Source organism: Eumetopias jubatus, unplaced genomic scaffold (genome assembly GCF_037043125.1).
Source record: "Eumetopias jubatus isolate StellerSeaLion01/CBP00866 unplaced genomic scaffold, mEumJub1_p1.0 scaffold_10, whole genome shotgun sequence".
NCBI classification, from domain to species: domain Eukaryota; kingdom Metazoa; phylum Chordata; class Mammalia; order Carnivora; family Otariidae; genus Eumetopias; species Eumetopias jubatus.
Window position 1 is genome coordinate 10,144,074 of NW_028274816.1, and position 21,950 is coordinate 10,166,023.

General features: G+C 37.9%; 1 protein-coding gene across 3 annotated transcripts in view; it reads left to right on the forward strand.

Moving 5' to 3' along the window:
* Nucleotides 1-21,950, forward strand: part of FTO (FTO alpha-ketoglutarate dependent dioxygenase) — a 372,292-nt gene continuing 350,342 nt past the window's right edge. For 2 of the 3 annotated variants that reach the window (XM_028093856.2, XM_028093848.2), the window contains exon 1: nucleotides 103-180. In XM_028093856.2, the coding sequence (XP_027949657.2) occupies nucleotides 136-180 (45 nt within the window). In that variant the 5' untranslated portion in view covers nucleotides 103-135. Of the gene's footprint in view, nucleotides 181-21,950 lie in introns of all 3 variants that reach the window. The other variant, XM_028093842.2, reaches the window with a different exon arrangement.

Here is a 21,950-nt window from a genome sequence, read left to right on the forward strand (position 1 = left end):
ATGGTAGTTCTCGTGGCTCGGACGGAGAATGGCGCCGGGCGGGAGCAGGACGCTAAGAGAACTACAAGCAGGAGGCGGGGTCCAGGGAGAGGGATCTACGCGGCTAGCAGTGGCGAAGGCGGCTGTAGCGGCAGCATGAAGCGGACTCCGACCGCCGAGGAACGAGAGCGCGAAGCTAAGGTATGTCGGCCTCTCGGGAGTCTGGGATCCTTCGTGCACTTGTAGCTAGGGGCCGGGAACCGGAAGGGCTTGGTTGCATGGCAAGCGGACTCAGGGTCTTAAGCCAAGGGATGACAGGGCCTTGTCAGTAAGGGAACCAGAGACATTGGGGGATATACATTCATGCTGGTCAGGATGCAGGCCTAGTCCTGTTGGATCTGCTCACCGGTAAGAATCACGACACCCATTTCCTTTTCCTGCTTCTGCACCTCATTCCTTGGTCAAATCTGGAGCTACCCTGGTGCCTCAGTTTACCGGGATAACTGTGATCGTAACAGTTGTTCTTTCCCTTCAGTAATGGTTTCCGAGGACCGGGATTGGTTCAGATGAAGTATCTGTGCGGTCAGATGTGTTTATTTGGAACAGTTGTCTTCAGTGGCTGCCTGTTGTCTTCAGCACAGCAGATATGAATCTAACTACAATCCTGTTTTCCACCTTTGGGGTTTGGCTTCTGGTAGTTGCCATTCCATGGATGGCAGTAATAACATCTACAGCGACTTCTTTTTTTTTTTTTTTAGCTTTTATTACATGTCAGGATCTGCCTTAAGTTCGTAAAATTTATATTATTTCATGTTCTTACCATAGCAGATTGCGAGATAGATATTATGCAGATGCAGTATCAATAGTCCTGTTTTACCTATGAAGACTGAAGGTTCAGAAGAATTGTTTTCCTTTCTCTCACTCCCCAAATCAAGTCCTGTTGGTTTTTTACATAAGTCGGTAACCTGTGCACTTTTTCTATCTCCACCACCTTGGACCAAGCTACCATTATCTCTTTAATGGATGTTACAAGAGTCTCCTTGTTGGTCTACACTTACTCTACACCCTAACAACTCCCTTGTCCCCTTCCACACAACCAGTCTCTTCCGCACACTATGGGGAGTGGTATTTTCGAAGTGCAAATCTAATCATGTCCCTTTCCTTCCTCCCCGCTCTGCCAACCACCTGTTTAAAAATCTTCCATGACGTTCTGTTGCCCTTAGGAGAAAGAGAAAACTTCACATGGCCTACAATGTCTTGCATGGTTTGGACCCTACTTATTTCTACAGCCTCATGGGACATGACACTCTGCCTGCTCTCTACCCATCAGCCACTTTGGCCTTCTTAAAAGGCCCTCTTTCCTGCTTTATCTGTTTACATAGCCTTTACACATGCTGTTATGTTGCCTACTCTATATTAGGCAAATATTAGAAGTGAGGACCAGTGATAACTAAAACAGACACAATTCTTGCTCTTGTAGAATTTAGAATCCTGCAAGTGAGTTTGTCTTAGGGTGATACTTCTATGGATTTAAAACATAAAATCTGGGGGCGCCTGGGTGGGCTCAGTTGGTTAAGTGTCTGCCTTTGGCTCAGGTCATGATCTTGGGGTCCTGGGATTGATCCCCGCATCGGGCTCTCTGCTCAGTGGCGAGTCTGCTTCTCCCTCTCCCTATGTGATTTCTCTCTCTTATTTATTTATTAAATAAATCTTTAAAAAAATATAAAATCTGTCCTATAATGACCTGAGTTGTAACAAGGTTTCACCAGGGGCCTGAATTTTTCATGCTAGAGTCTGCCTGTGAAATAGTATACTAAAGATGGATTTAGAGGGGGGAGGATCCTTCTGCATTAGTCTACAACAGTGCAGAGAAAGAGGTAATTGTCACCCAATGGTGCTGTGTATGATGTCTTTCTCACCTTTTAGCTTTACATTTCTGTTACTCATTCTGTTGATTCATTGAGCATCCATTATTTACTAGACACTGGGATTATGACTTAAGCTAAGATAGAATCTCTGGACAAAGGAGCTTTTACTCTACTGAAACCTTACCCTTTGCCTGTGTGATAGTGTCATCCACCTTTTATGGATGTGGAAACTGAGGCTTGAGGAAATCATGACTTGCCCAAGGCAAGTGTGGAACTAGGGCCCAGAACCAGGTCTTCTGACTCAAAGCTTTTTTCCATTTTCAGCGTGGGAAACATGTTGAATTGATAGAGCAAGTTGTCTTCCTGTTTAAAGAATTCCTTTGATATTTATTTGAAATTTACTTATGAACATATTATTGGTTAGAACAAAGTGTAGGCCACTAAGTTTTAAATCTTAAATAGAAAATGGTCAGTTACTCGTGACTTTATTTTCTAATCAACTTTATTGAGGTATAATTTATGTATAATAATTTGCATCCATTTATAGTGTACAATTGACGAGTTTTGACAGGTGTATACACCTGCGACACCATCATCATAGTTGACATAGATAACCTTTCAATCCCTTCTAGAAATTTCCTCTTGATTTGTAGTCAGTGTCTTCCCCACTTTGGCTCCCAAGCAATCATCAATAATGTTTTCTGTCACTGTAGATGAGTCTCTATTTTCTAGGATTTCATATAAATAGAAACAAACTGTATGTACTGTTGAGCCTGTCTACTTTCACTCAGCATTTTTGAGATTTTTTTTTGAGATTCATGGTGTCCTGTGTATCAGTAGTTCATTCCTTTTTATAACTGAGTGATAGTCTACTGCGTGGATCTACATGTATTGTTTATTCATTCACCTGTTGCTGAAGAACATTTGGATTGTTTCTGGTTTGGGGCTGTTACGTAAAAAAGCTGCTATGACCATTCATGTATAAGTCGTTGTCTTTGTTTCTCTTGGATAAACACTCAGGATTCCAATTGCTCAGTTCTTTGTTTAGCTTTACAAGAAACTGCCAAAGTGATTCTGCCATTTTCATTAGTTTTTTAGGGCTGCTAGAACAAGTTTCCACGACCTTGATGTCTTAAAACAACAAAATTTATTCTGTCTTAGGTTTTTTTTTCTTTTAAAGATTTTATTTATTTATTTGACAGAGAGAGACACAGCAAGAGAGGGAACACAAGCAGGGGGAGTGGGAGAGGGAGAAGCAGGCTTCCTGCAGAGCAGGGAGCCCAGTGCGGGGCTCAATCCCAGGACCCTGGGATCATGACCTGAGCCGAAGGCAGACGCTTAACGGCTGAGCCACCGAGGCGCCCCAATTCTGTCTTAGTTCTAAAGGTAAGTCTGGATGCAGGGTTTTCACAGGTCCTGGTCCTTCTGAAGGCTCTAGGAGAGAATTCTTCCTTGCCTCCTTTAGCTTCTGGTGTCCCGTGGTATTTCTTGGTTTGGGCAGCATAACTTCAGTTGGCTTCTGTGTTCCCATGGCCATCCTCTCAGTGTTTTTTTGTGTGTGTGTGTGAAATCTCCCTCTCCTTTCTCTAGTGAAGACACCGGTCATTATATTTAGGGCCTGCCCTAAACCCAGGATGATCTTAATCTCAAGATCCAAAGTTTAATAACACCGACAGAGACCCTTTTTTCCCAAATAAGATCACATTTACGATAACCGTGGGTTAAGATTGGACATTTATTTTGGGGAATGTTATTCACACCCAATACACCATTTTATGTCTTCATCAGCTGTGTATGAGAATTCCAGTTGTTCCCTGTCCTCACCGATACTTAGTATTGTCAATCTTTAAAATTTTAGCCATTCTAGTGGCTGTGTATTGGTAGCTCATGGTGGCTTTAATTTGCATTTCAGTGACAACTAATGAGGTTGAGTATCTTTTTAAAAAAGTTTTTGAGGTATATCTTATGTACTATAAAACTCTCCTCTTTTAAGTGTACAATTCAGTGATTTGTAGAGAGTTGTGCAATAATCACCGTAATTTTATTTCAGAACATTTCCATCATCTCCCAAAGAAGATGTATTCATTTGTAGTTTATTCTCCATTCCCACCTCCTATCCCTAGGCATCCACTAATCAATTCTCTGTTCTCAAAAGTTGCCTTCTCTGGAGATTTCATGTAAATGGAGTCAGACGATATGTGGTCTTTTGTGTTTGGTTTCTTTCACCCAGGATAATGTTTTGAGGTTCATCCATGTTGTAGCATGTATCAATACTTTGTTCTTGTTTATTACTAAATAGTATAGTATTCCAGTGTATGAATATACCGCATTTTATTTAATCTGTTCACCAGTTGATGGATAATATTTGGGTTGTTTATGCTTTTTGGCTATTAGGAAAAATGCTGCTGTGAACATTCATATTCTACTTTTTGTACAGACACATATTTTCCTTTCTCTCGGGTAGAGGCTTAGGAGTGGAATTGCTGGTCACATGGTAAATCTGTGTTTAACATTTTGAGAAACTGCTGTACTGTTTGTTTTGGTCTGAATGTTTGAGGCCTCCCAAAATTTTTATGTTGAAATCCTAATCCCCAAGGTAATGGTATTAGAGGTAGGGCCTTTTGGAGGTGATTAGGTGATTAGGAATGGGATTAGTGCCTTTATGAAAGAGGCCTGAGAGAGCTCCTCATCCCTTCTGCCATGTGAGGACACAGCCAGAAGTTTAGAGCCTGCAACCCCGAAGAGAGTCCTCACTTTAATCCGACCATGCTGGTACCAAAATCTTGGACTTCCAGCCTCCAGAACTATGAGCAATAAATTTCTGCTGTTTATAAGCCACACTGTTTGTGGTATTTTGTTATAGCAGCCCGAATGGACTAAGACATTGTTTTCCAATGCGGGTGCACCATTTTATGTTTCCACCAGCAATGCTTGAGTGTTCCAGTTTCTTCACATACTTGTCACCTCCTGTTACTGTCCTTTGATTATAGCCATCTTAGTCGGTGTAAGGTGTATCTCATTGTGGCTTTTTAAATTTTTTAAAAAGATTTTATTTATTTATTTGAGATAGAGCTTGTGAGAGAGAGCATGAGTGGGGAGGGAACGGGGGACAGAGGGAGAAGCAGGCTCCCCTCTGAGCAGAGAGTCAGACACTGGGCTCTATCCCAGGACTCTGGGATCATGACCTGAGCTGAAGACAGATGCTTAACCAACTGAGCCACCCTGGCGTCCTGTCATGTGTTTATTGACCATGTATATATTTGTTTTTGTGAAGTCGCTGTTCAGATCTTCTGCCCATTTTTTGGGTTCGGTTGTCTCCTTAATACTAAGTGTTATGAGTTGTTTATATTTTCTAAATGTAAGTTCTTTGTCGACGGTATGTACTGTGAACATAGTTTTCCAGTCTTTTAGTTTACTAAATGGTTTTTTGAGGAGCGAAAGTACTTAATTTTGATAAAGGTCTAATTTATTGATATTGCTTTTTATCATTAATACTTTTTGTGTTATATCTATGAAATCGTTACCTATCCCAAGGTCACAAAGATTTCTTGTTTGCTTTTTAAATTAAACTCGATCATCCCCATAATGGGTAATATTACTTTTGGTTTTCTTTTCTCTTTGAAATAGATTGTGTTTTCTTCTTGTGATTGCTTATGCTGTAGACTTTTATACAGTGTCCAAGTCTGGAGGGTGAATGCAAAGGCTGGACTAAATTTTATCTATTTTTCCAGATAACGTTTATTTAATCTGTGTTATAGCCTAAGAATGCACCAAAGTATATTCATGCATTTTTAAAATGAATTTTTCTTGTAAGGCATACAGTGGCATGGTCCCAATCAGTATTTGGTAGTCTCAGTTGGAACCACGGCCTTTAAAATTTCCTTGCTGCTGGGATGGAGGGTTGGCACCCTGTGCTTCAGTTTCTCCAGCCAGAAAATGGAGTCAAGCATGGCTTCTTGTGTGGGTTGCGGTGAGGATCCATCATGATGAGGTTTGGCTCCTGTGCCAGGGACATAGTAGACTCGGCTTGGAATGAGTTTGGTTGTCCAAAGGGCCCTCTACTGATCCAGGGTTGCCCCCATGCTTTTGTTTTTCACAGGTGACATATTTGTTGTTTTAAAATAATTCAAAATTCATAGAAGAGCTGCAAGAGCAGAACAGAGAGCTCTCACAGGCCTATCATGCAGATTCACAACTTGTTAACGTCTTGCTTTTTTGCTTTCTCTCTCCCTGTATATACCCATGAACCATTATTGTTATTATTTTTAAAGATTTTATTTATTTATTAGAGAGTGAGTGAGCAGGAGCCAGAGGAGCAGCAGAGAGAGAGGGAAAGGGAGGAGCAGGCTCTCCGCTGAGCAGGGAGCCCAATGTGGGGCTGGATCCCCAGACCCTGGGATCATGATCATGACCTGAGCCAAAGGCAGACACTTAACCAACTGAGCCACCCAGGTGTCCCTGTTATTTTTTTAATGAACCATTACAGAGCAAGTTGGAGACCTCAATCCTCTTTACCCCTGAACACTTCAGCATTTATTTCCTAAGAACAAGGACACTTTGTTATATAGAAACATAGTGAATTGTCACATTCAGAAAAGTTAACATTGTTAGAATATTATTCCAAAGTCCATACGTAAATTTTGCTAATTGTTCTAATAATACCTTTTATAGCTTTTTTTTTTTTCCTGGCCCAGGTTCTATTCCAGGACCACACATCACCTGTAATTGTCACGTGTCTGGTTTCTTTTAACCTCCTTTAATCTCGTCTCCTTAATTTGGTTCCTCATGCTTTCTTTCATGACATTGGTATTTGGGATGAGTAAGGCGTTGTTGACATTTGTGATGAGTACAGGCTGTTTGTTTTGTAAGCTATCCCAGTATTCTTATTTGTCTGATATTTCCTTATGAGGAGATTCAGATTATGCATTTTTGGTGTGTATATTTCTACAGAAAGATAGGAGCCATTAGAGATCACACATTTACAATTCACATATTCATCCTGCCTGTAGATGTGTTTTCCTTGGCGCAAACTATGTTTGAAAGTTTCTGAATTATTTTCTAATACAAAGTGGAGATAAAAATCTGTATGTCCAGCTTTCTTGAAAAACCAGACTCTCTGGGGACACCGGGCATGCGCTGCACTAACTGGAGCTGAAGAATGGCTGCCCCTTGAGAGGGGAAATGGACTTGGCATTTTGCCGCACTCCAGCTTTGCCCATTAGCAGTTTCGAGTATGGGGCTTGAAAGGCAGCCTCCTAGAATCAAGTCCAGCTCCATCACTGATTTGGGCCCACAGCTTCATTGCTCCAAACCTCAGGTTCTTCACCTGTAAAATTGTGATATTTATGGTCATGGTGAGGATTAAGTGAGATATATGTAAAGCACCTAGAACATTCCTGGCACATATTAAAAATAAAGGTAGTTGTTACCACCATCATGTCATCGGCCTCATAGTTACCACCTATCTGGTCCCTGTACATATTTTAGCCTATGTTCAGGATATTCATACAGGACACTTACATCGACTGTCTAATTGGACAGATTTTCTCAACTGGGGTTCCACTAACTTCTGTGCATCCCAAATGGTATAAATTATGTACCTCTCTTGGGAGAATTGAGAAAATAGTCATTCAAACCATTTTCTGTGTTCTGTGGTTCAGATGAGGAATCTGGTTAAGTGCCAGGTAGCACTTACCTGGGACTGGGGGCACGTGGGTAAATATGGCAGATTTGGTTCCTTGGAACTGGCTGCCTTTCCATGAAAGGCAATAATTAAGTAGCAACAGTAGAGTGGTGAGTTTTATCATGGAAGCGGGACATGGGAGCAAGGAGGATGTAATGTGTTATGGAGGTCACGGAATTCCTTCCTCAGGAAGATCTATTTAACTTGGTCTTGGGGTTATGGAATTCCTTCCTAAGATCTGTCTAAGGATGTATCCTTATGAGAGGACTGAGACTCCTTTAGAGGTTGTTGAGAAATATTAGACCTGTTCTTTTTTCTAATTCCAATATAGTTAACACAGTGTTACATTAGTTTCAGGGGTACAGTGTAGTGATTCAACAATTCTGTATATTACTCAGTGCTCATCATGTGAGTGTGCTCTTAATCCCCTTCACCTATTTCGCCCATCCCCCTATCCGCTTCCCCTCTGGTAGCCATCTGTTTGTTCTCTGTAGTTAAGAGTCTGTTTTTTGGTTTGTCTCTTTTTTTCCTTTGTTCATTTGTTTTGTTTCTTAAATTCCACACATGATTGAAATCATATAGTACTTGTGTTTCTCTGACTTGCATTTTGCTTAGCATTATACTCTCTAGCTCCATCCATGTGGTTGTAAATGGCAAGATTTTGTTCTTCTTTATGGCTGAATAATATTCCATTATATAGATACACCACTTTTTTTTTTTTTTTAAATGAGTAGGCTCCATGCCCAATGTGGGGCTTGAACTGGTAACCTTGAGATTAAGAATCTCATGCTCTTCTGACTGAGCCAGCCAGGTGCCCCTATACCACATCTTCTTTATCCATTCATTTATCCATGGGCACTTGGGCTGCTTCCATAATGGCCCTTGATATAGCTACTGTAAACATAGGGGTGCATGTATCCCTTTGACTTAATGTTTTTGTATTTTTTGGGTAACTAGTAGTGCGATTACTGGATCATAGGGTAGTTCTATTTTTAATTTTTTGAGGAATCTCTGTATTGTTTTCCATAGTGGCTGCACCAGCTTGCATTCCTACCAACAGTGCAAGAGGGTTCTTTTTTTCCCATACCCTTGTCAACACTTGTTATTTCTTGTGTTGTTGATCTTAGCCATTCTGACAGGTGTGAGGTAATATCTCAGTTGTAGTTTTGCTTTGTATTTCCCTGACGATCAGTGATGTTGAGCATCTTTTCATGTTTCTGTTGGCCATCTGGATATCTTTTTGGAGAAATGTCTGTCATATGCCCATTTTTTAATTGGATTATTTGTTTTTTGGGTGTTGAGTTTTGTAAGTTTTTTTTTTTTTTTGTATTTTGGATACTAACCCTTTAGTAGCTAAGTCAACTGCAGACATCTTCTGCCATTCAGTAGGTTGTCTTTTAGTTTTGTTGATTGTTTCCTTTGCTCTGCAGAAGCTTTTTATCTTGAGGTAGTTCCAGTAGTTTATTTTTGCTTTTGTTTCCCTTGCCTCAGGAGACATATCTAAAAGGAAGTTGTTATGGCCCATGTCAAAGAGGTTACTGCCTGTGCTGTCTTCTAGGATTTTTATGGTTTCAGGTCTCACATTTGGGTCTTTAATCCATTTTGAATTTATTTTTGTGTTTGGTATAAGAAAGTGGTCCAGTTTCATTCTTTTGCACGTTGCTCTCCAGTTTTACCAACACCATTTGTTGAAGAGACTTTTTCTCGTTGCATATTCTTGCCTCCTTTGTCAAAGATTAATTCACTATATAATCATGGGTTTATTTCTGGGCTTTCTATTCTGTTCCATTGATCTATATGTCTGTTTTTGTGCCAGTGCCATAGTGTTTTGATTACTACAGCTTTGTAGTATAACTTGAAATCTGGAATTGTGATACCTCCAGCTTTGTTTTTCTTTCACGATTGCTTTGAGGGGCACCTGAGGGGCGCCTAAGTGGCGCAGTTGGTTGAGTGTCTGATTCTTGGTTTTGGTTCTGGTTGTGGTCTCAGGTTCCTGAGATCGAGCCCCGCGTTGGGCTCCATGCTCACTGCAGTCTTCTTGGGATTCTCTCTCTCTGCCCTCCCCCTTCCCCCAAATAAATGAATAAATCTTAAAAAAAAAAATTGCTTTGACTATTTGGAGTTTTTTTTTCTGTTTGTTTCCATACAAATTTTAGGATTCTTTGTTCTAGTTCTGTGAAAAATGCTATTGGTATTTTGATAGGGTATTAGAACTGTTCTTTAGTCATGGAGTGAAAAGGTATAGATGTTGAAATCCAAACTAGTTTCGGAGGTTTTTATGTTGTCTTGGGTAAGATCATCTTTTTAAAAAATACTGAAAATAGAACAGTTTAGATTTATTACTGAGAGGGTTGTATACATTTAATAGGAACATAATAAATTTGTTTAAGTAATGTACATTTTTATCAGTGAAGGAATATATCCAGAATAAACTTGTTGTTTCAAATAAATCATTAAAAAAGTCTGTTTTTGGTGGCAGTTGTCTTAATATCATTTAATAAGATAAACCGTAAGTTATACACTCTAGTGAGTTATAATAGCTGAATAAAAGGAAGTTTGTTGTTTATGTATGTACTCATTAGGTCTTTTTACTTCAAATTTATTTTATTTTTTCCAGTTTGGCATTGGATTATTTTGCCAGCTTATCTGTTGCTAACTTAGGAGACTAAATGTAGAACATTTTTGGTGGTGGCCAATGACCAGGGGACTTAAAAAATTAAAACTTCTCCTGGCAGATTCTGCTCTGTGATTTTTTTCCCCCAAAAGTCTTTCTTTATTTTTTGCCTGATCTCTCTTCCAGTGTATGGGTCAACCTTTAATCACCATTTGGTAGTTTTGATTGCCTTCTCTAGATAGAAGGGTTAGTTTATTTGTTCATGGTTTCCAAACCACTTTATATACCTTCCTTGGAAAGTCCACTAGCTAAACCATTGAATCACTGTGAATTCTTGTCACTTTGTATGATTTCCAGGTCTGTTTCTTAACCACGTTAGTGTTGGTTTTGAAAACTGAATTTGGCATTTGGGGAAAGTCTTAAGACACTTTAAACAGCCATTAGCTTCCTTGAAGATAGCATTGGTGTCCGATTCATCCTTCCATCTCTTCAGTGTACCTAGCAGAGTGTCTTGCACATGAGAGACATTTATATGTATCTCTTAAAGAAAGATTGAATGGTTGAGAGCCTCCAGTGTCTGATACAGGTTATGTGACCCTTAATAATTATCATATCAGGTCCCTGGCTGCCGATTGGATTTTATTGTGGCTGAGTTTGGCAATGCACTTACTGGTGTTTAGACCGTATGCTTTAGGAAAGTGGACACCCTGTCTGGTTAGTTTGGTTATTCCCCATTCTATCCCTGGCACTTAGCATTGTGCCAGGCACATAGTAAGTGTTCCATACATACTTATCAAATGAATGAATGAATTCCGTGAAGCATCATGGAATTCGTGATCATCACGGAATCCCACGGATCCGTGATCATCACGGAATCCCACCTGTCTGTTGGTCATCAGGCTTTCCAATAGTGAGAGCTGAAACTGGAACCTGAAAAAAATAATGGAAAAGGGTTAAATACTTCATGGATTTTAAATTACTTGACATAGGTGTAGGTATAGGTATTAATTTTGAGAATCAGGATTCTTCTTTTCAGCACATGCTTAGCAACTGCCAGCAATTGTTTTCTAGTCCTCTCTCTCAAATTTAAGATGCTATTTTACCCTTGAGGGTTTGTGTATTTTGTAGTTGTTAGTTTATTATGGTAGATTTCTTGATACAATTATATTTAAAGTGTGACTTTCTAACCTCCAGAAGACAAGAACTTTACTGTTGAGATGGTACTTTTGGAACCTCAAAGAAAGATATAGTTCGGAGGTAGATTTGGAGTTCTGCTAACCACATTCACTTGACCTGTTATACACTGATTTGGTATTATTTTACAAATCTGTCTCACCAGTGGATTTTCTAGTGTAAGCTGGGAGGAATCTTGGGGGCTGTTGGATTGGATCAGGAAATGTTCAGGAGATGATGACTTGCATTGGTAGGAGCTTGTTTCCAAACCTTTGTCCTTGGCATCGTTTTTGTCTGCAAGGCCAGTGCATGTTTTTGAAAGCTGACTCTTGAATAGGTGCTATAGGCTTGCATTTTTGTTTATGCTATGAGCATCTGCCCTGTTGTCATGCACATCATTTATTTGCTCTGTAGTTTTGGAAATGACACGCTTTCAAAGTGACCATGCCTTCCTTGCTGTTAAAGAATGGCCATATGGCTGAGTGGCAGTCAAGACCCTTATGGCTGGTAGAAACCAAGTAGAAAACTCAGTCTGAAGGACCAAATTATGTTGCATCTGGTCTGAGGAGGAGATGTGTTGCCAGGGCCTGAGTGTTTTCATAACTGTTTGTGATCAGGAAATTTGGAGCTCTGATTTCTGCATTAGCCCTACGTCTCCCCCTTGGCATCTTCATTTAGTGACTGGATCATTCAAAGCTGAGGCTCAAGGGCCAGCATTTCTTTAATAATCATAAAATGGGCTGATGCGGCCACCTTAACTCACTCTGCTGAACTGGGCATGATTAAAGTCTCAAGGCCGTATTAATATGGATTTTCTGTTTCTATGCACAGCAGTATATTGTCTCAAGTGTTTTCCAGTTGGCCATTTTTTTGAAAACAGAAGACGGAACATTTTGCTGATGAATCCCCGCTCCCCCTCCCCCCATCACGAACGTTCTGTTTTTGTTCTGTTTTGTTTTGTTTTTGCTTGAGAATAGCACTGGACAAATGCAAACATTCCAGTTTGTGTGGCCTCTAGCCTGTCGTCATGTCAATCTTGTTACTTAGGTAAATAGTGTGCAGTTTTTTTTTTTTTTTTTTTTTTTGCAGAATCAGCAGCCACTGTGCTGCAAGCACTTTTTGTTTCAGTCACATTATTGACCGGTAACACTATTAATGAGACAATAATTGGGAAATCGGAGTCATTGTTCTCATAAAACATGATCCTTGTAGTGGAAGCAGCCAGGCAGAGGCTTTGCATATGCAGACTGCAAGGGAGGAAAGGATGAGTAGCCAGTGTGCCCAGCTTTTAAATTCATCAGACCCCTGCTGCTTAAATTGCCCCAGCTGTTAATGCTGGAACCATTACAGTAATGGACTCAGCAAATGAAGGAGAACGAAGACACGCACGCTTTATTACCAGAGGGGCAATTTTCTCTTCATCTGTAATAGCAGCGGTGCCTCATATTGATCAGACCATCAAGATACTAATCCTCTGTAAAATTACTTGTTATAACTGAAAATGTGTTAATCCAAATCAGTCTGTGTCCTGACTGTCTACTTACTATTGAATACAGACTATTAGATGGTTTATTTTTCATGATTTAAAGCCTTTGCCCTGAAAATGGTTGGCGTTTCCCTCGCAACACTGAGTGCTTAATCTTAGCTATAGCCCAGGGTTGTCTTTTTGTTTTAAACAGAACATCACCCACTTAATTAAGGAGTGAGTGTCTGTCTTGCTGTCTGAGTTATGCTGGTGTTTTATGTTCCTCTGGATTTATTAAGCATCTTGTTTTACATTCAGTCTGTGGTTTGTGCTGTAAATAAAAATAGGCCTCTCTTGCACATATTAGAAATTTGCAGGTAGCAAATGTCAATAAGTACCAGGGATGTAAGGTTCTTTGATTTATATTTCAGGCATCACATTGTGCTTTGTCGATTGAACCCATAGGCAGGATGCATCCTGGTGTCTTCTGTGTAGCAGATGTGTTTTTGCATCGTTGTCTGAGAAAGTTTATGGTTATTTCTGCATCCTTGGTTCAGTAGATTGCTTTTTAGACAATGAGGCAGATCTACTCCCCCTCCTTGTGTTTTGGGAAATGACTACAGCTAGGAATTATTATAAGAAGACCTGTTAAAAACTGAGTTCTGTCGTCCTTAATATTTAGGATTATAGGAATTACTCCCTAAAATTTCCATTTTTTTTCCATTATAGTTTCTGCCTACATTAGATGTTTATCTGTATACAGACTCAGATGCCCTCTTGGTAATATTTTTATTTATTCTCCTGTACTGTCATTGCTCAGAGCGTTTGTATGGCATTCTCTGTAGCATTCATTCAGAAATATTTAATTAGTACTCTTTGTGTGACAGGAATTGTGTTAGAGGCTGGAGATTCAAGGATGACTAAGATACAGTTTTTGCCTTTGAGGACCTCGGCTCAGTAGGTCCGTAGGCATATGAATAGCAAATGGTGAAATCCGCCTGTGAATGTTAGTTCCTGGGAGCGGATACCAGTTATGGGTGTAATAGTAAAATCAGCCTCATCGATTTTTCTTGAGGTGTTACCCAAAGCAGAACTGTGCAGTTTAATCACGCTTAAGACTTGCATCTGAATGATTCCTAGCTGTTGGGAAGAAATCTCTTCTCACTGGAGACTCGTTTACTGGCCCCTGGAGACTGTCAAAGGAAGGATTTCCAAAAACGTTTTGATCAGTGACCACATTTTTGGTTAGGTATAGTTTCCCATGGAGACTACTTTATTTAAAGGGGATAGTGCTTATTCGATTGTTTATGTTCTGACATTTATATTATAAATCAGTCTTGTTGCTTTAGAGTATAGTTTATCAGGAGAGACGGTAGCCTGTTGTGGTTAAGAGTGTGGATTTTGGACCCAGTCTGCCTTGTTTTTCCCCTAGCTTCCCAATACTTATTAGCGGAGCGATCTTGGAGTCACCTCATCTCCTTCAGCCTCAACTTCATCTGTAAAATGGGAATAATAATAATTGTGAGGATTAAATGATTTAGTATACGTATTTAGAATAGTGTTGGGTGTATATAAGTGTTTTATAACCATTAGCTGTTGTTACTACCAGAGGTGTGACTTAGGTAATAAAATTATTTTTTAACATGTGGCTAATGAAAGGTAGCTTTGTAAATGTATGACCACAATATGTGTAGCATATAAGATAGTTAAGCATTTCTTATTTAAAATATTATTTTTTTCCTGGTAAATGATAGTTTGTTATATTAGAAAAATTAGAAAATACAGAAAAATACGAAGAAGGGGAAAAAAAAGCCTAGAATTTTCCAGAGATAACCACAGTATTTGAATGGGCATATTTGTTAAAGTATTGTATTATTATTGTGCCTATTATATGTATAATACTGTGAGCCCAGTTTTATCTAAAATATATGATGCATATTTATATAAGGTATTTTAAACAAAGCTGTACAGTATTTTATCATATGGATTTTTATTATCTAGTATTTCATCTTACGGATTTTTTTTTCCTGCTATTATAAATTATCTTTCAGTGACACAAATCTTTGTGTGAACCTCTGGTATTTTCCACAGGATAAATTAAAAGAAGGCAAATTGTCAAGTTAACATTTGTAAGGAGATTTGGTTTGCATTGTCAAATTGCCACTCAGAGAGGGAATGCCAGTTTCTACTAAATAAGCAATGCCTAAGAATATATATTTGTTACCTCCTCTCCAACACTGGGAATTATCATAAAGTAAAAATATTTGACAATTTGGAGATGAAGTAGGAGCTCATTGTAGTTATTGTATTTTCTTTCTTTTTCTAATTTGTATTTTCTTAATTACTAAGTATATGGTTGAATTCCCTTGCACTGTGTTTATTGGCCAAAAATATATTTCCTTTGTGATTTGTTTGTTTATATAGCCTTTGTTCATTTTGCTAATGTGTGTTTATCTTTTCTTACTGACTTGTAAGAACACTTCATAGATTAGGGATATTACTTGTTAATCAAGTGATGGAAATATTTTTCCTAGTTTGTTTATTGCCTGCCTTTTACTTTTGAATTTTTGTTATTCAAAAGTTTTTCAACCTAAATATCAGATGAGTCACTTGTATGTCCTAGTTATTTTGTGTTTAAAATTTTTCATGTCATTCTTGTAGTGCATTGAGAATTTAGTTGGTGTGTAAAATGGAGTAGATGTCTAACTTTTTCCTTCCAATGGTTAATGAGTTTACCCCCTGCATTAATTGACTAATTTGAATGCCAGAATACCCAGATCTGCGTTTTTTGTTTGTTTTTATTTTGTTTTATTGTTTCATTTGTTTTGTCTGTTGTTCTTGATACACCATTTTAAGTACCAGAGTTTTAGGATGCCTTCCAATTTCTGGCAGTACAGGACCCCCATGACTGTTCTGTATTTTTTTTTTTAAGATTTTTTATTTATTTATTTGAGAGAGGGAGAGAGAGAGAGAGAGAGCACACATGAGAAGGGGGAGGGTCAGAGGGAGAAGCAGACTCCCTGCTGAGCAGGGAGCCTGATGCGGGAGTCGATCCTGGGACTCCAGGATCATGACCTGAGCCGAAGGCAGTCGCTTAACCAACTGAGCCACCCAGGCGCCCGACTATCCCATATTTTTGGAAGGTCCTTGGCTCTTCTTTTGTATGGAGAAGACAACAGTTTTTCCAGATAAACTTATCTGGATCTCCCAGGGTCTCCCAGGTACATCAGGGTCTTTTCAGGGTCTCCCAGGTACATCAGCCCTTTGATATTATAATTGTTATTACATTAAATTTATAACTTAATTTGGGAAGCACTGAAATAATTATGGTAAAAAAGTTTTCTCATTCAGCAGTGTTACTTGTCTTTTCATTTATTTAAGCTCTCTTTTATGTTCCCAGAATGTTATACAATTTTATTCAATTAAGTACTTTTTATTACTTCTTGGGTTTATTACTGGATATTTTACATTTTTTATTACTATTTTTGGTTATTGCAAATGGGTTATTTTTAAATTATACTTTTAAAGTGGCATATGAGAAACTTATTTTGTGTGCTGTTGTTGTAATTGGTCACAAGATAGAATGATATTTTTTGGTTTGATTTTCTTGGGTTTTCTAGGTATATACTAGGTAGATAATTTAATATCTGCAGATAATATATCTGCAAATATAATTTGGTCTTTCCCCCTTCAGTAGTTCAGTACTCTCCTTTTTTTTTCTTGTGTTATTACATTGTCTAAAATGTTACATTTTGTAAATGTATTACATTGTCTAAAATATTACATTGTCTAAAACCTCTAAACAGAGGCAATAGAAGATAGTCATGCCTTTACTAGTTGTGTTTTAGGATTCTAGTGGTAAGTATAATGATCGTTGTTGGCAATAATCTTTGATTTTTAGTTTACTTTTTTACTAGGGACTGAGGTTGAATTCCTGTTGAATATATTTTTGACATTTATTTAGATGGTAAATGTCTTTACTTTTACTGATAGAATATAACCTATTAATATAGTTTTTAATATTGGTTCCTTGGCATAAATGCTACTTGGTCACATTATATTGGCTTTAACATACTGCTGAGTTCAGCCTTTTAGTATTTCAATTAGGAAAGCAAGATGGGTCTATAGCAGTGATTATCGATTATCAAGGATGCTGGATGGTAGTACCCCCTAGGGGGATATATCAGAATCTTAAGTGAGGCATATTTAATATATATGTTATGGTCATAATTCAGACTACAGTTAGTAAAATTTAATAAAGCTCTTTTGGGTGATGAGGATAAGCTAATGGTAGAGGGAAGATATTTACCTGTTAATATATTGGGGAACTTTCCTTTTTGTGCTTTCTTTTGTCAAGTTTTGGTATCATAGATAAACCTGTGTCATAAAATGAATTGTACCATTTTCCTCTTTCTGTGCTCTGGAGCCTTTTAAAAAGCATCAGAATTATTTTTCCCTTGGATGTTTGAACTAAATTACTTGTAAAACTCTTCGTGTGATATTGGGGAAGGTAATTTTGGGATAACTGTTCCAATATCTTTTCTAGGTATTGGTCTTACATATAGTTTTTTTTCCTTTTGAGTAAATTTTGGTCATTATGTTTTCTCAGAAATTGAAGTTTCATAGTTATTGGCATGGCACTGAACATAACATTCTCTGGCTTATAAGGTAGAGTTGTGCAGTTGTAGAATTAAAAAATTGCATATTCATCTTTTATATCGCCTATAAAATTTTAACTTTCTGTATTCATGTACTCTCTTCAGAACTTGATTATATTTGGTTGTCGATTTTTTGAAAACTGTCTCTTGAATTTGTTACGCTAATTCATTAACTTTTACCTCAATATTTCTTCCTTCCTTCTGCTTTGCTTAAACTACTTTTTATTTTACTAAATAGCTTGAGATAGATACTTGGTTCATTTATTTCCTTTTTCTTTAAATATGGGAAGCATTTCAAAATCCTAAAAATTTTTTTTCTGTGTTCCCTTAGCAATTTGTACATGTTTTTGTAGCACTTATCACTCAGTATTTCTCCCCCTTCCTTAGTTCTACAGATTATATTTTATCTTTTTACTGTGGTGCAGGCAGAGTCTTGAGCACAACTCTAAAAATACTATGTAGATAAATATGATTTAAAATATAAAACTTTTAGGATTCTTATCCACTACTTTACTAACTCCACTTACCAATAGAGTATCAAGTTTTTTTTGGAGGAGAAACTATTAAAAATACACACATACGCACATTCTCTGAAATATCTAGCACAGAACTTTGTTGACAGATATACAATAAATATTTATTGATTGAATGCTTTCTGAGACTTAATTTTCAAATGCTCATTACTAAGAGAGCCTTAAGTATACTAAGACCTAGGAGTCCTTCACCCACCCATAGAATTTCTAGTTTACTAGGATAAAAAAAAGCTTCTAGTTTACTTGGGGTGCCCTAGACAGCCACATCACCACATGGTGAAATGGATGTGCATTGCATGAGGATGTAAACCTTTTGGTTCAATCACATTTCCTCTGCAGAAGAATGCTGGAAACATACTCTTTTCTCCAAATAAAGGCTGGAAAGCTAGTGTAATTTATATAAATTGATAGCAAATTATAAAGTTGATAGAAATTCTTTTCCATTTTTACAAGACTTAGATCAGTTTTTTTTTTTCTAAATTTTTATTTGGAGGAAAAACAAATATATGATTATCTCTTCCCTTTCAGTTATAGTTAATTATAATTTCATTGCTTCTCTTGCACTGAGATTTATTTTTATTTTTAACTTATTTTGTTTATTGCTATGGGGGGTGATATTGTATCATTGTCTCTTACTTAAGATTGCCCGTGTTTTTGGGGAAGTGAATGCCATCTGATAAGTAAATCCTAGATTAACAGGTTGATTTTAAATTGCTAAATGCCATACAAATGCAGAGTGATTGATAGATTTTTGTGTAGTTATGAACTATTTTCTTTTAGAATAATATTCATTGAAGGACTTCATGTAACCCCTGACATTTCAGTGTTGTGGTTTCTAGTAGAGCATGCGGGACTCCTCCCATGTCCTCCACCCCCATATTTTGGCAGTTCATTGCAGCTGGAAAAAGTGGACATAACTTTTTGAAAATAAAGATACCCTTTAGGCTCTTTTTAAAGATTCCTGTTTGACTTTGTATCTCAGATAATTGATGGTAAGTTCTGTTTGGTTGTTTTTAAGCCCAAACTATGGGGATTTACAAAACAAGTTTCATCTCAGAGAAATGAAAAGTAATGTGATGATATTCTATTAGATCCACCAATCCCTGAGGAACTGCCTCGAGTTCTCCCTCTTTCATGAAGCTTTTGAGGATTATTTCTTTCATCCCTTTCCTTGCTGACCTCATTTCCCATGTCAGAATGTATGGTAACAACAATAAGTGTGCATATGCTATACTTACTGGTGTATGGTACCCTACATCTTGACATTTGGTCATTTTAAATATGGCATCCTATTATTGTTTATATCTGTTAGTGTTTTCTGTAATTCTCTTTTCCCTAGAGAGATTATAAGCTCCCTCAGGCCAAGAACCACGTTATAAATTTATCTTATGTATCTAGCAAGGTGCTAAAGATACGGTTGGCTCTCACCATTTCTTGTGAAATGTTAAGTGTATATAGACTGGAAGGTTTTCTTTTTTCACACTTTATAGAGTGTTTATTTATCCCTCAACACTCTATTTGTTCTCCATCAGCAATAGAAAATAATTTGTTTAGAAATGTTTTGCTTAAAACCATGTGATAAAAAAATCTCAGGAAACTGTATTTGTGGACCATAGGAAAATCTTAGATTTTGGTGGCCCTTTGCCTATCACCGTGTTTTTTAAGAGTTGTATCTGAATCACCCATGTGTCCGGATTCATTTTACCATTTCATCTACTGCTCTTCCTCCTGTTTTTATTTAAGACTATAAAGTTACTTTAGTGTAACTGCTGCTGTCACCTTTGCCCTTAGCTAATCAAATAGTTTACCTTGAGGGAAGCATTTATCTCCCACTTTCATTATTATTATTTTTGTAGCTGTAAAGATATATATTTTATGTCTGCAGAAGGCTGTAACAGTGAAACGAGGTATTGATCTGCTGTATTTAGCAATTTCTTTCCACCTTGCCATCAATAGCGTGTCAGCATCTGTCTGTACCGTGGTTGACCTCACAAATAGCTCTTTATGCTCCCATTGGATTCAAATGATATAGTATGCTGAAAACTAAATCAATGAATGATTATAAAGTTTTTAGTATTATTTCATGACCTGGAGGCAACTGGTACTCCTTGCACTGAACAGCTCAGTGTACAATGAATATGGTAAAATGAGTGTCTGGCTTTTGTTCAGCTGAGAGAAGGAAAGCAGGGCACCTCCTTGGGTTAGCTCATACTTCTAAGCTGATGATCTCAAAGCAGCACTTAGGCACTTCATTGAAGCATCTTGCCTTATGGAATCAGACATAGAGACGAGGAGTCCCTCCATCGAGCTTTATTCTCCACCCTCTACCACCATGAGCATGTAGCAATGTTTCTAAAATTATTTGAACAAAAGGCTAGAGCCTTTTGGTTTCATTTACAAAAAAAAAAGGTAAAATTAGATGCTGTGTTGTCATATCACTGAAGGCCCAATAAAAAGTCTAATGTTACAAGGAGGGAGAAGAACCTTTGCTCGGTCTAATGGGACTATCTGCAACAGCTACCAGGATACAGTTGTTGAGGCCACATCCTCAATCCCAACTCCCACTGTGGAAATTCTGCTCATCTCCCCTGATCTGTGGAACAGTTGAAATAGCAGGAGTCACTGATTCGACTGAAATCAAATTTGGACTGAATTAAGCAACTTTTTAAAAATTCTTTATATATGTGGGTGAATCATTTAAGTAGTAAAATTTGGGCTATATGGAAAGGTGGGAGGAGGTGATAGTGAATGGGGAAAGTGGAGCATCGTAATTGTCCTCCTAATCTCTTGAGGATATGAAGCAGTTGTATTTCTCTCCAAGAAAACATCATTCTGGTGCATTCCCATTGTGCATCAACCCAAGAGAAAGTTTGACAAGGAGTATGGAGGAATTCATGCATCAATGCATTCCTCAGACATTTATTGAGTATCTGCTATGTCCCGGGTTGGAGAGATTGGATATGAAGGCTAGCTCTATGTTTTGAATGTTCATGAAAAACTGTCCTGCTCAGCTTCATCTAACTCAGAATGAATGTGCCTATGTGCCTTGTCTTATTCCTACCAACTGCCATTCTCTAGCCCCCCTCCCCAGGCCTCCCCAGGCTCCAGATATTTTGAAGAGGGGCAATGAAGGGTGGGTTTTATGACCACAGGTTGATGTCCAGCCAGTTTCTCCGTCTATTTGTCATCTGCATGAAAGGATGAAGTGGGGACCCCCTCATGCAAAGTCACAGAGCAAGAAGACCCAAGGAGGGAATTTAGCCTAGTTCTTGGAATCTGAGGTTGACATAACAGATTGAGGACCCACACTCTCTTTCCTACAGTATAGATCTTACTGATATTTTAATAATTTGAGCATTGGACTTAACCATGTGAAGTTTTTCTTGAGATCTGCCTCTCCTAAATTCTTGGTTTATTTTTGTTACTCCTTATGCATCTGTGACTAATTGATTAGCTAATCTGTTTTTGAAGGCATTTAGATTTTTGTTCTGTATTATCCTGTAGGAATATGAGTGCCATTAGTGGACTCTAGGGGTGTCTAAAGGAGTACTTTCTTTTATTTGCTCTGTATCTGTTCACATTAAGCTTTGAGGTTTGCAACTCAGGTCCAAAATAAAAGGATTTGGGGAAGAAGTTCCTATCTCTGAATTCAGTCTTTGTGATTTTGTGCACCAAATATGCCTGAATATGAGGTAAGGAATTTTCCTCCTAAAATAATCCCCCAGGAAAGAGAAATCATTTCTGATCAAGTCTCTTATGTTGCAGAATGCTCACTTAGTTACTTTATTTTGAACAATATTATTCAAGTAGTTGTCCCAATAGTATGTGAATAAGCACTTGTGGCTTGCGATATTTCTCTTGATCAGAACTACGTATAGTAATCTGGGTTTATACACCATAATTTCTGGTTTTGCTTGAGAATGGAAGATTGATAGGTGCTCATACATTACTTAAAATAACTTGTGTTTGGTTTTCTG